This window comes from Panthera tigris, chromosome D3 (assembly GCF_018350195.1).
Source record: "Panthera tigris isolate Pti1 chromosome D3, P.tigris_Pti1_mat1.1, whole genome shotgun sequence".
In the NCBI taxonomy this organism is placed as follows: Eukaryota; Metazoa; Chordata; class Mammalia; order Carnivora; family Felidae; genus Panthera; species Panthera tigris.
Window position 1 is genome coordinate 32,330,499 of NC_056671.1, and position 14,712 is coordinate 32,345,210.

The window sequence follows — 14,712 nt, forward strand, 5'->3', positions numbered from 1 at the left end:
ATCTTATCCTTTGCATTGTGTAAGAGTGTGTCTTTTCCTACGCAATGTGTTTTTTAAGTGATAGGTGAAATTTTGTATTCCTTAGTTTTAGTTTACATTCTCCTTACTATGAATGAATGAGATTGGGCAACTTTTCATATGCTTAAGAGCATACTTGTATTTACCAATTGCCTATTCATATCCTTTGCCCATTTTTCTAATGTAGTATTGGTCTTTACTTACCCATTTGTATGTCTTAAGAAAATACTTGTGATATAGATTGCAAATATTGCCCATGATATTTTAATGATCATTTTATTATTATCACTGCCTTTCTTTATGTGTGAAGACTTGATGAGTCTATAGGGGTTAAGAGTGGATAAATATGAAAACTGGAAGGGTGGTTGTATTAGGGAGATACTGTGAGTCCAGCTACTTGAGGCAGAGACATTCATTAAACCCTCAGAGAGAGAGAGAGAGAGAGAGAGAGAGAGAGAGAGAGAGAGTGTGTGTGTGTGTGTGTGTGTGTGTACACAAAAGTATTGGAAGAATTTAGAATGAATTTCCTTCATTGTGATGACTTCATCTATAGTTTTTTGTAATTTCTTTAATGAACCATATAAATTCAAATTAAATTTTACAGAAATTATCAACTTCTAGTTTAGTATCTTAACATTTTACATTTTTTAATTAAGTAAAATGCTGACTTTCTTTCATCTTTGTTGTAGTTACCTTTTCCGAATCGTATCCCTTGAGGAGAAGACTATATTACATCTTTAACAAAGTGTTATAAAACTTGATGAAAATATAAATCATATTCTTTTGTAATTATCCACTAACTCTTTAATGTACATGGGAGACTTCCAGTTATCAGATGAACTGCTATAATTCCATGGGAGTTTTTTGTACCCTAATTTTTGGAACACTAATTTTGGGCTGGTAAATATGATAAAATCCCTTTTCTTGCTTTTCTCTATGGTAAAAATATCTCAGCTAGGACAGCATGGCTGTTAATCTCTGTGGCTGATATATGTGTTCTTTTTATTACAGGCGACATTTATAGGCGACATTTATATAAGTGATTTTGTCACTCGGGAAATATAATTAATAGTAATTTCTTTGAAAGCATATTAGCATATATTGAGTAAAAAAAAGGTTTAAGGAGTTACTAAAACATATTCATTTTTACACATTGAAAAGTTTCTAACTGAAACATGTACTCAGTATATAGAGGAATATCAATAAATGATAAATGGCGTTAAGTGGTTAACAGTATGCAGGAAAATGATCATCATTGAAATGCTGTTATTAAAGTATTCTTTTAATACATGAATATATCTGTAACGGTGGTTTAATCTAAAAAGAGGCATTTATATGTGAGCTGGTGTTGAACCTATACAAATGAATTAAAATTATTCTGTGAGCATTTGATATCTTGTGATTCACAGAGTAGATTTTATTTGTTTGTTTTTTAAGGTGCCAGGAACTGAAAGTGTTGGCTTGGAGCAGTGCTAATTGCTAGCTTGAGAATGGTTATGTCAGACATGCAGAGAGTTAATTGCCATGCGGGTACTCAATTATAACTTTCTCACCATATTCCAAGCTCAGGTTGGCATCTGTTATTACATTTGTGCATACAAAATAATTTATTCAGAAGCCAGAATATAATTGACAGAAGCTTGTCACTAACACTAGAAAAATATGTAATTTACTTTCAAATAACTCATTTGTTTTTGCTAACTAGAAACCTGAGATTTCTAGTTGCACATTGCTTTAGGCCTGTTCAATTACAGTATTCACAGATTCTCAGCTACTGTATTTGACTTATTTGTGAGTCAGGATTTTGATTTCATGAAGAGGCCAGAGAGAGGTCTCATTTGGTAAAAGAATAAAATGTTATTGTGATGGAATAAAAAGTATTCACAGTGAAATCTCACAGATATTTGTTGGTTTTTAATAACTAGTACTTACTAAATGCTTAACATGAGCCAGGCACCATGCTGTATTCTTTCGGTATTATTTTATGTAATATTAACAAAATCTAGAAAGTAGTTTTTTGTCTGCATTTTACAGATGGGAAAACAAACTGAGGATTAGAGCAGTTAGGTGACCCGTATAAAGACACACAGCTAGGAAGTGTCTGAACTACAGTTTATGGTAGAAATTCAGAAAAATTAAAAAACATGAAATTCTTGGACTATTAATTTAAACTGTCTTTAGTATTATAAAGAGCAGATCGTTTTTCTTAGTAGCAGGGAGTTAGGGATTTTATCATGGCACAAGTAAAGGCGGAGGTGTGTAAAGGTGTAAAACAGTAAGACCATCTGGATGGGATGTGTTGGAGAACAGTATAATTTAAGGTTGGGTGGAAAAGGGACCATGTGCTTCTCATATGACTCCACCAGACTACCCCTAAGACATAGAAGCATGAACTCGTACTTCTAGACTAAAGGAACATATTAAATCATAACTCTTTCAGTTGCAAGTAACAGAAATCCATTCCAATTAGCATGAGTGAAGTACGGGAATATTTACTGGCTCACATAAATGGAAAGTCTAAGGGTACAGCTAACTTTAGGCGCAGCTGGATCCAGTGTCTCAAACTCTATAATCAGGGCTGGCTTTCTCTCTCTCACTCCCCGGGATGGGCTTTTACTAAAAAGCAGGTAAGATGACAGTCTGTAGCTTAAACCTCACATTCCCTCAGTTTAGTAACTCCAGCAGAAAGTCTTTCTCTTAATTAGAGCAAAAATATCTTGGAGGAAAGTTCAGAAACATATGCCTGCTCAAGAACTAGTTGCTGTGGCTGCACTGGCTGGTGGAGGCTGTGTCCTCACCCTTGTGAGTAGGTGATAAGGTGTGCCGGCCATGGGATTAGCCCTACTCAAACTATAGGGGCTGAATTCCCCAAATGAAAGAAGGAAGGGGGGAGATGTATCTAGACAAAAGCAACAGATACCCACTGAGAGATGTATTGTTCAGTGCAAGTCAAAGTGTCGTTGAAATCATACATTTTACCTTTAAAATCCATGTAAACTTTATTTTATATGTCTACATCTAATTGTAATATTTTTTAATTTTTTTATTATGTTTCTTTATTTTTGAGAGGCAGAGAGAGACAGAGCATGAGTGGGGGAGGGGCAGAGAGAGAGAGGGAGACACAGAATCCAAAGCAGGCTCCAGGCTCTGGGCTGTCAGTTCAGAGCCTGATGCGGGGCCTGAACTCACGAACCGTAAGATCACGACCCAAGCCAAAGTCGGATGTTCAACTGACTGAGCCACCCAGGCGTCCCTAATTGTAATATTTTTTAAATGTTCCATGTGTGGATTGAGTTCCCCCATGAAAAGGATTCTGAGGGGTAAAATTTGAATTCGGGAGGTTTTATTGGGAACTGCTTTAGGGAACACCTGTGAGCAGTGAAGGAAAAGTTGAACTATGATGCACGTGCAGCAGGTTGCAGCTGATCCCACAGGGAGCTCAGAAGTTGGGATGGCCTTTCAGAGATGTCCCAAGAGAGGCAAGGGGGCCTGACCTGTGTACCTCCACACAGACCAGTGATTGGGTGTGGGCTACCCCAGAGATGGGGCATACCCATGACAAGGCAGCTCCTTGCTCTGAGCCCTGAGTGCAGCTCCTAGGGCAGGATTAGGTTATGGAGCAGACAAAACCTCCAGCAGCAGTGGAAGAGTACTTCATTCCTGAAGTGGGTGCAGGGTGTGGACCTAGGCAACTTACCACAGCATGATAATCTATCACATCTGTGAGTAAAATTTGCTCCAGGAAAATGTGTCCTGTTTATCTGTCATTGTAAATGCTCCCTGGCATATCACTATACTGTTTGACCAGAGGTCCCTGGAAATATGGGTACCCCAGTTTGAAGGTGACAGCAGAAACACTGGGAACCCATCATAGGGGAGTAAAAAGGTAAACCAAATGAGGAAGATACCGAGGCAGAAAGAACAGTTGAAAGACTTGCCATCATCAGCTTTGGTAGTAGCAGTGGGAATCTAGAAAAAAAGATAATATATCTTCATCTTGCCAAAGACCACCCATCTTCTCCTGTACCTGTACTGTTTATCTTGCCTTCTCTTGTTTGGAGCCTAGAAGGACCTAGAGACCATCAGAAATTTTAAAAAACAACATAGGCTTGCAAAAATGAGTTTCTCCATCATGTCTTCAGCTTTTTTCATTATCTTTTGGCTTATAGATCATTGGGTAAACAATATAGTGCTTGTTGTGGGATCAGCCTGTAGGTGACAAAGAGCCCATATTGCACTCTTGGTTATGGATGGGGAAAGTGTGTTGTTAGGGTGTTGGCCCATGTGTACATATTTGATCTTCTTAGGCACTAAGGTTTCAAGCCAATTTATTTTGATGTTGACTGAATCTTGTTGACGTGTTTAGTATTATAATTACTTCAGTGTGCATTTTTTTTCTTTTTATTTACTCTGATTATTATTTATTTTAATCTGTTGACTGAATGAGACACTTAAATGTAATGTGAGCTTGGATTACATGTTTATTTCCCTGAACTGGAAAGCACATGTTTCCGTGTGGCATAGATAAGAGTTTTCTTCCCCACCCCTTCAGTAGATTCTGAATTTAGAGAAGAAAATTCAGATTTTCCTCTGAATAATTTTCCCTTTCATAGATAGGGCTTCTTATTAAAGTTGACTTGATAAGAGCTGTTGAGGAGATTGAAGGGCTTGGTTGAAAGATCTTAATTCACTTATTCAACAAATACTTGCTAAGCACCTACCAAGAGCAAGGCATGCTTCTAGAGATTCCAGGAGCCCAGCAGTGAACAAAATACACAAAAATAATTCCTTATGAAACTTAAAATCTAGTAATGAAAGGCAGACAGTAAACACATTGAGTAAATCATATAGACTATTAGAAGGCAGGATGATTTTTGGAAAAAGACATAGACTAGGGGAATTGCTAGTGCAGGGAGTGGAGCTTGGGGTTTGTATAGGATTGCATAGGATGGTCAAGGTAGGCCCCATTGAGAAGGTGACATTTGAGCAAAAATGAGATATGTATGGGAATTAGCTATGTGGAGATGGGGGGTAAAGCATTGTGGAGAGAGGAACAGCCAGTACAAATGCCCCAAGGCTGGAGTTGGAAGAAATAGGAAGAAATGAGGTACTTATTCTAAACTTTTGGTATTTGGGTAAGGGAGGGAAGAGCACTGCTGCTGAGAGAGTCCCAAGGTGCCCAAAGGCATTTCACCTCCCTAAGTCTCTTTCTTTTCTTTTACGCTTTTAATTATAAAAAGCTAGAAAGAACACTATTCTAGTCAATAGAATAATATATATCTTAAGGCATTAATTCTTTTTGGGATAGAGCTTGGATTACAGTCCTCAGAGGAACAAAATAAATGTGCCTCTCCTTTTGATCTCTTCCCTGTTCAGCTCTGATTTCAAGATGTCACTACTTGATGAAGATTGTGGACTTGGGTTGAAAACCATGGCTTTAAATCATGAGAGATTTTTAAAAAGACAGCTAATTATCTGTAGCAAAAAAAGGGGGGGGTATTTTAAATATCAGAAAAATTGCATGTACCAGGACATCTGTTGTGTCATTAAACACAGAAAATGGAGGGTCCTAATTTAGTAATGATTATTACTCAGATTTTGACACAATGTTACACTAGATATTAAGTACCCAATTATCTGCAAAGCCGTAGTCTTCTTTTTCCTTGTGTGTTAGCAGTTCATAAATACTAATTTTAGCGAAAGTAATGTAGAACTTTATCCAGCTTTTTTCTAAGGCTTATCTAAGTCATTGGGAAGCAGCATCAGGACACTTAGATTCCCAACAGGGCCATTCTTCTCATTATCTGGTGTCCCTTCCACACATCTTATCTCCTGTCTGAGACCCTGATGCCGCTTCTACCTACTTCACTCTCTGTCCTGCCTGTGGGGAGACCCCAGCCATGTCACTTAGCTTTTGTGAGCCTCAGTTGTGAGCCCAGCCATAACAGGGGTTGTGCTTGGGGTTAAGTGATGGTTGCCTGAAGCCTTAGCACTTGTTAGCTGATATTATTATTTCCCCATACCCTGTTGCAGCCAAGAAGTACTTCCCTCATCCCCAAATGTCTTTCCTAGCAAGAGAATACGTTATTTATACCACATTTTCTTCAAGTGTTCAGAGTTATTTTATTCTTTTTATATTAATACTCCTATACATTATTAAGTACAAAAAAAGCAGGTGATGTTATTCTCATTTTGCAGATGGTCAATCTGAGATGTTGAGAAGCAAAAAATAAATGGTTTAGAAATGTTTTCTATTAAGTATTTTCATATAAAATAAACTAGGTTTCATAAGGTACATTTAAACTCAGTCCACAAGCATTCAGGCAAATAAACTCAACAAATTGTAAAATATACAAGAATTGATTTGTTGTAAGTAGGAATGGTATAACACAGATTAGTAATTAATAGCCGAGTAGATGTTTTAGTTATCATGATTTTCTTAAAATTGCAAATGTTGGATTCATGCAGTTTCAAAGGGTGGGGCATTGTGTGTCAACAGCATTCAAATAAATTAAAAATTGAAAAGTGTACAAACTTGCAGTTTTAAGATGAATAAGTTCTGGAGATCTAATATACAGCATGTTGACTGTAGTTAACAATATTGCCTTACATGCTTGAAAGTTTCAAGAGTAGATCTGAAGTGTTCTCACCACGTACACAAAAAAGTAATTATAGGAGGCGGTGGAGGTGGTAACTACCCTTATTGCAGTAATCGTTTTTGTAATATATACATTACCAAATAATAAATAAATAAAAAGCATTTTATATATTGAAATTTACTCATGAAATTATTTGACAAATATATATTGAGTATAAAAAGTGCCAATGCTATATATATTAGCCCCTGAGAATGGAATTTTGCCTCATGAAACCTAGAGGGAAGGTACAAACAAATGTAAAACTACAGTGTAAAAAGGGCTACAGAGGAAAGGTGGATGGTGCTATATACCACTGTATAGTAGGAAGATTTGACTTAATTGAGGGGAAGGGAAGGCTTTCCTGAAGAATTGATGATTCTGTTGAGCCTGATATCTGAAAGAAGAGCAGAAGTAGAGAATAAATGAGACCAGGCATGGGGGTGAGGAGAGGAGAACATCTGGGGCCAGACCACATCAGAAGTCAGCAAAAATTAGATAGTGTTTGGATTAAGGGATCTGCAGTGGAGATAAAAAGAAGAGGGCTTAGGTTATATGGAGGAAATAATATCTGTGAGATTTAATTGTGTATTGAATAAGGGCATTGGGGGAAAAGGCAATGTCAATACATTTTAGTGGTGTGAGTTAATATTGTGACAAAGGTTTAGCTGCAAGGCCTAGAAGGAAATTAGAAGGAACAATCTCAGTCCATCTCTCTGTAGTACTGTATCTATTGTAGTTTACCATTGACTGAAATGTATAGGGGAGTAGATTCTGTACTATCTGCTTCAATAATGCTTCTATATAGACTTTATCTGAAGATATCTGTTAGAAATTTTCATTTGAGAAGGTAGCATAATGAAATTTTTATACTTAAATGTTTTCTTTTTATTTTCATTGATAGAATCTTAAGAAGATTCAAGAAATGGAAAAGAGTGATGAATCTAACACAGACCTGGAAGACCTGAAAAATGCTGACTGGGTAAGGTAGTTGGATATGCACTGTTCTGCTTAGTGTTGAAGACAGAGTGTGATGATTTCTAAAATGCTTGTTACTAAGGACTGTAATACGAATTGATATATGAATTTGAATGTGCTTAGTCTTACATTTGAGGAAATATCTTCCCCATTTTACAAAACTAACTGATTTTATTAGAACTACCCCAATGTCCCTTCTGATAAAATTGATGTTTTAAAATACTGACCTTCCTGATTATATTAATGCCTTAGCATACTCTTGTAAGTCAGAGTTTAAGCTCTGTTTCAGGATAAGGTGTGAAACTACAGTGTAGTGCATTCATTTATCCGATGAATAGTTACTGTATTAGGGTTCTGAGATGCAGAATTATTCATTCCTGTATTATTACAGGATCTCTGCCTGCATAAAACAGAAGACAGATTTCTAGCACAGATGATTACAGTGTATTTATGCAATACACTTTGAGTAGCCACTTTTTCTGGCATGGTACTAGACCCTAGTAAAACCAAGAGTCCCTGCCCTCATATATGACTTAGAGTTGGGTAGGCATGACAGCCTTGGGGCTGAGTCATTGTCATGAAATTAGACTGAGGTATGTTCAGGCATCAGTGGGAAGGCACATTTTAGGATTCTGAATTTTCAGGTTAAGGATATTGGTTAAAAAATGATACCATTAAATGAGGGACTAGGAATATTTGGGGGATATGAACAAATTGCTTTTGACCATATTAGACTTTGTTTGCCATATTCTTTTTTAACAGCTTTATTAAAGTATAATCAGCATGCAATAAGTTACACATATTTAAAAGGCATAATTTGATAAGTTTTGACATATACACACATACATACATACCCATGAAACCATCATCATAATCAAAATATTGAGCCCATCCATTAACCCCCATAGTTTCCTCATGCCCCTTTGTAATCCTGCTTCCTTTCTCCTCATGATCTGGGAGGAACTCATGGGAAAGCAATCCATGATCTGCTTTCTCTCACTATAGATTAGTTTGCATTTTCTAAAATTGTGCAAAAATGTAATGATATAGTATGTACTGTTTTTTGCTTGGCTTCTTCCATTCAGCATAATTCTTTTGAGATTTCATCCATGTTGTTGCCTCTATCAATAGTTTGTTGTTGTTTTTTCATTTTTTTAATGTTTATTTATTTTTGAGAGAGAGACAGACCATGAGTGAGGGAGGGGTAGAGAGAGAGGGAGACACAGAATCTGAAGCAGGCTTTAGGCTCTGTGCTGTCAGCACAGAGCCCGATGCGGGGCTCGAACTCACGAACCACAAGATCATGACTTGAGCCTAAGTCGGACGCTTAACCGACTGAGCCACCCAGGTGCCCCGATAGTTTGTTGTTTTTATTACTAGTAGTATTCCAATCCATTGTATGGATCCACATGTATTGATGTATGGATATAAATATTCATAATTTATTGATAACGTCACTGAGATATTTGGAATGATATTAATCTAGAACATTTAAGATTAAGGTTAAAAAATAAGTAGCCTGTAATGTCTTGTAAATGGATATTATCATTTTAGAATAGTATTGTTTATTAAGTTTCCTTTGTGTAGAATACTCTAATAGCCTTATTTCAGGTGTATTTTATCTTGGCTAATAAATTTTAAAATTTGTTTTCTTAGACGTGGAAGCCAGATAAATAACTCCAGGTGGTCAGAATTTAGCAAACAGCTAGTTTAAACTTGAACTAAAAACTTAATTTATTGCCGTAGGGCAGCCTCATTTAAAAACTGGTAGGATCACTGACGAGAGATGCGCTAACTCTAAAGGGAGTTCCATTTGCCTAGATCACCAGCTGCTCTCTTATAAGACCATTAAAATGAATTATTTAGAAAGATTAGAATGAAATGAAAGAATGAAGGAGAATTGGAGTATCTTTGATGGTAGCATCTCAGGATCTCTCTGATGGAATATGTAAATGACTGAATCTCTGGGAGTACATACAGTGACAGTCATACATTATTTTACTGTGACTTTTATCTCTTAATTAAATTAAATTTCTGAAAATGTTTGCCAAACAATAATATATAAAGAACTGGCTATATAAAAAGTCTGTTTGAATCCTTTCATAAATTATAGCAAAATCTTCTAATATGAGTAATCATCCCCTAATTTATCTAAATACTCAAAATTTCACATATGTCAAGTTTTCTTAAAGCCCTGGGCAGTCAAGAGAAGAGATAGCATTTTAAAAGATGAGATGATATTTGAACTGGATCTTAAAGGAATGCGTATAAGAAAAACAGAGAAATTGGGACAAGAACATTCTCAGAAGAGATATCTGAATATTTTAGGGATATTGTATTGGATCTGTTTAAAATAGGAATATTTTAGAAGGTGTTCTAATGGATATACCACAATATTTTTTTTTTTTTTTCTTTTTTTTTTTTTTTTTAATTTTTTTTTTCAACATTTATTTATTTTTGGGACAGAGAGAGACAGAGCATGAACGGGGGAGGGGCAGAGAGAGAGGGAGACACAGAATCGGAAACAGGCTCCAGGCTCTGAGCCATCAGCCCAGAGCCTGACGCGGGGCTCGAACTCACGGACTGCGAGATCGTGACCTGGCTGAAGTCGGACGCCCAACCGACTGCGCCACCCAGGCGCCCCTGGATATACCACAATATTAAGTACCTCAAATCTTATTTGGAATAAGAAATTGTATACATTTTTTAAAAAATCATAAATTCCATTTTTGAGAAATTTAATCAGTTATTTTGTACAGATAATTCTTATGAAATATATCACATGGTTTTTAGTAAATATGTTTAAGTAATAAATATGAACTACTTATTAATTTTAACAAACCACAGTGTTTCAGTTAAATATCATATTGATTTACTTTTCACTGAAGTAGAGACTATGACACCTTAGCTTATAGGTAGGAAAATAAAAGGATTAACTTATAATAATAATATACATATTTAGTATGTCTTATATTATTGTAAGTACTTCATTTATATCTCATTTTCTTGAAGGGCTAGCAAATCAATTTACCATTATTTGTTTACCATTATTTGTTTACCATTATTTGTTGATAAGAAGGCCAATATTATGTAATTTGTGCAAAGATAGTAATAACATAAAAATTATGGCCATTTTCCACATAATATATGACCATCTCAGCAAGTTATGAAGTACCATTATCTTTTATTGGTGAGGAAGCCAGGGGTCAGAGAGGTGAAACAACTTGCTGGATGTCAGATAGCTAATAGGTGATTGTATCATTTAGCTGTGGTCACAGTAATGCCACCTAACCAGCCACTACAGAATCACAGTTGCATAAAGTAGTACATTTATTTAGCTCATGAGCGTACAGATCAGTTATGTGTGTCTCATTCTTCTCCTGGACAATCATGCTAGTCCAGGCATAATGTTCTCATGGCAATAGAAGCACAAACCCATTATGCATTTGCTTTTGCAGACTTTGGTTACATCACATCCACTACTATTCCTTCCAGTGGCCAAGCAAATCATAAAGCCAAAACCAATGTTAGAGTGTGGGAAATATACTCTTCAGTGAGCAAAATCACGTAACAGAGTGTAGACACAGGAGGCGTGAAGAACTGAGGCCATTAATACAGCCTTTCACAGTGAATGAGTTAGGGTTTATACCCAGGTGCCTCAGAACTTAGAGCTCGTGATTCTCTACTGGCTTTTTAAGTACTTAGTATTATAAAATCTAGTTTTAAAAATCAGTTTTGTTTGGTCTACTCAATGTTTTGCAAGCCAAGCTCTTCATTTTTTCTGTATGACTGTAGCTACTTAGAGGGAACTAGTAAATTTATTCATGGACATCTCTCTACCCTTGATTCTTTTAGGCTCGATTCTGGGTACAGGTGATGAGGGATTTGCGGAATGGAGTAAAACTTAAGAAGGTCCAAGAGCGGCAGTACAACCCTTTGCCCATTGAATATCAGCTCACCCCGTATGAGATGCTAATGGATGACATTCGATCTAAAAGATACACTTTGCGAAAAGTAATGGTAAGTAACAAAGAAAACCATTAAAAAACTCAAATGGTTATTCTTTAGTAATCTTATTTGTTGAAAATGTTCTCAGTGGTTTTTTTTTTTAATTTTTTTTTTTTTAACGTTTATTTATTTTTGATACGGAGACAGAGTGCAAGCGGGGGAAGGGCAGAGAGAGAGGGAGACAGAATCTGAAGCAGGCTTCAGGCTCCGAGCTGGCAGCACAGAGCCTGATGCAGGGCTCAAACTCATGAACCGTGAGATCATGACCTGAGCTGAAGTCGGACGCTTAATTGTCTGAGCCACCCAGGCGCCCCTGTTCTCAGTATTTTAAAAATCATTTCTTCCCATAGAAGTAATACATAATTATTACAGAAAATTTGAAAAATACAGTAAGCTCAAAGAATAAAAGTTGCAAATGTGTGATTTCACAGCCCCAAGAGGTGTTTTGCAACATGCTTGTATTATAACCTTCTTTTTTCTATCCATTTTATTTAGACAAAATGGATTAATATTGAATACTTTGTTTTGTAACCAGTTATTTTCACTTAACATACATAGTATGAACATTTTTCCATGTCATTATGTGTTCAACATCATCACATCTAAATGACTACCTCCCTTCTAGCTTTATGGCTATATCAGAGTTTATTAAGTCGATCAACTTGTATTAAGTTGTGGCAGCCTATGTTGTGTATCCTTGCATATATAAATGCTTTTGAATAGCAATAGTGAAATCTTTGAGTTAGGTTCTTAGAATTGGAATCCTGACAGTACTACCTCTGAAATATGTCCTGAATATGACTGCCACTGTCTCTCAATCACACATTACAGTGACCTCTAAGTAGCCTTCCTATTTTCACTCTTGCCCCTCTTAGTCAATTTTTCCCAAAAACAGCCAGAATAAGCCCCTTCAGGTAAAAATATGATGATACCATTTTCCTGCTCAGAACTTTCCATGGTTCTCCATCACTCTTGGAACAAACTCCACATCCTTTCCTTGGCCTGCAAAGCTCTACAGAGTCTGGTACAGCTTACCTTTCAGACATCACCTCCTACCACCTTTCCTGGTTGATTTCTCCTCCTTAGCCATGCTGGTCTCTGCTGTCAGGTGCTCCTGCAGCAGAACCTTTGCTGCCCCTTTTCCTGGCACTCTCTTTTCCCACACATCTATGTAGCTTTCCTTAGCACATTTTAGGTCTCTGCTCAAATGTCCCCTGATTAGAGAAGTGTTTGCCCCCCTACCCACATGTGTCAGTAGCTCACAGTGTCATGTATTTTCAGATTCGCTATTTCTCTTACCACAGGAACTTAGTTCTTTTGCTGTTATATCCCCTAACTGGAGCATGTGCCTGACACACAGCCAGGTGCTAAATACTGTGCCCAACAAATAATTGTGGAATGAATTAATGAATTGTAGATAGGAGATGAATTAATGAATTATATCCCCATTTTTTAGAAAATTTAATCAGAGTTATTTTATGTGGAAGATTCTTACGAAGCACATCACTTAGTTTTAAAATAGATTTAAGTAAGGGCACCTGGCTGGCTCAGTCGGAAGAGCATGCAACTTTTTTTTTTTAATTTATTTATTACTTATTTTGAGAATGAGGGGGAGGGCAAAGAGAGGAAAGAGAGAATCCCAAACAAGTTCTGCACTGCCATTGTGGAGCCCAATGCGGAGCTTGAACCCACGAACCCATGAGATCATGACCTGAGCCAAAGTCAACACTCAGACGCTCAGCTGCGTGAGCCAACCAGGCGCCCCCAAGAGCATGCGACTCTTGATCTCTGGGTTCAAGCCCCACATTGGGTGTAGAGATTACATAGATAGATAGATAGATAGATAGATAGATGATAGATAAATAGATAAACTCTAAAAAAAACATTTAGGTAGCTGTTTGAGCTCTTTGTTAATTTTAATAAGCTGCAATATTGCAGCTATATTATGTTGATTTACTTCTTAGTAAATCTGATCTCTTTTAGGAATGAGGCAACTGAAGTTTAAAGGTGCTCTTCAGACAACTAGTTATAAGGCAAAGCCTATCTTCATCCCCATTCTGTCAGAACCTGTGCTGTGTGCTACACACTTGTGTGGCCAAATTGCCCTTTAGTTATATCATAATGATTACTATTTACAACACAGCAGTTTTGCCCATTTCTTCATATCCTTGACTAAAGTGGGTATCATTTGGGGTTGACAAATTTGACTGGGAGAAAACACTTTTATTTTTAAAATCTATATTTCTCTGAGGGTGCCTGTGTGGCTCAGTCCTTTAAGCATCCGACTTCAGCTCAAGTCATGATTTCATGGTTCGTGAGCTCGAGGCCAATGTCGGGCTTTGTGCTCAGAGCCTGGAGCCTGCTACGGATTCTGTTTATCTGTCTCTCTCTGCCCCTCCCTCGCTTGTACTCTGTCTTTCTCACAAAAATAAATGAACATAAAAAAATTTTTTTAAATCTATATTTCTTTGGTTACAAGTACATTTAAACATTTTAAAATATATACCAGTTGTATATTTCTTAATTTTATTTTAATTTAACAATTATTTACTAGGCACTTCTCATGTTCCAGGCACTATTCTAGACTCTGGAAAAAGGATGTAATATAGTCCTTGTTCTCAGGAAGTTTAAAGTATGGTGGGAGCCACAGGTAATTAGGCAATACAATACAGTGTGATAAGCTCAATGTAAGAGGCTATATGCCAAAAAAAAAATGTACAAAGACCAAGAAGTGATAGGATTTGACATAAGAAAACTACAAAAATTCTCCATAATTGGAGTATAGAATGGAATGTATAATCGTGAGGGCTAAAGTTGGCAAGGAGGGTGGGGAACAGCTGACATACTGGAGTTCTCAGGGACAGGGCAGAGGGTAAGAGGAGAGATCAGCTTTGGGACAGATCCCAGGGAGCCTCAGCATGTAAGAGATTAGAACAGAGGAAGGTGGTAAACAGATTGAAAAGGTGTAGCTAGAGAAGAAACATAGGAAAAATGGGGTCACAGCTGCAAAAGGGAGGTAGCATTTTAGGAGGCAGAATGCTGGTGGCAGGTCAGATCATTTAAGCATTGAGAA

General features: G+C 36.9%; 1 protein-coding gene across 7 annotated transcripts in view; it reads left to right on the forward strand.

Moving 5' to 3' along the window:
- Positions 1 to 14,712, forward strand: part of SPIRE1 (spire type actin nucleation factor 1) — a 198,655-nt gene that overhangs the window by 117,644 nt on the left and 66,299 nt on the right. For all 7 annotated transcript variants that reach the window (XM_042961446.1, XM_042961448.1, XM_042961447.1 and 4 more), the window contains 2 exons: positions 7,558 to 7,635; positions 11,487 to 11,651. In XM_042961446.1, coding sequence (XP_042817380.1) covers positions 7,558 to 7,635; positions 11,487 to 11,651 — 243 coding nt within the window. The remainder of the gene's footprint in view (positions 1 to 7,557; positions 7,636 to 11,486; positions 11,652 to 14,712) is intronic.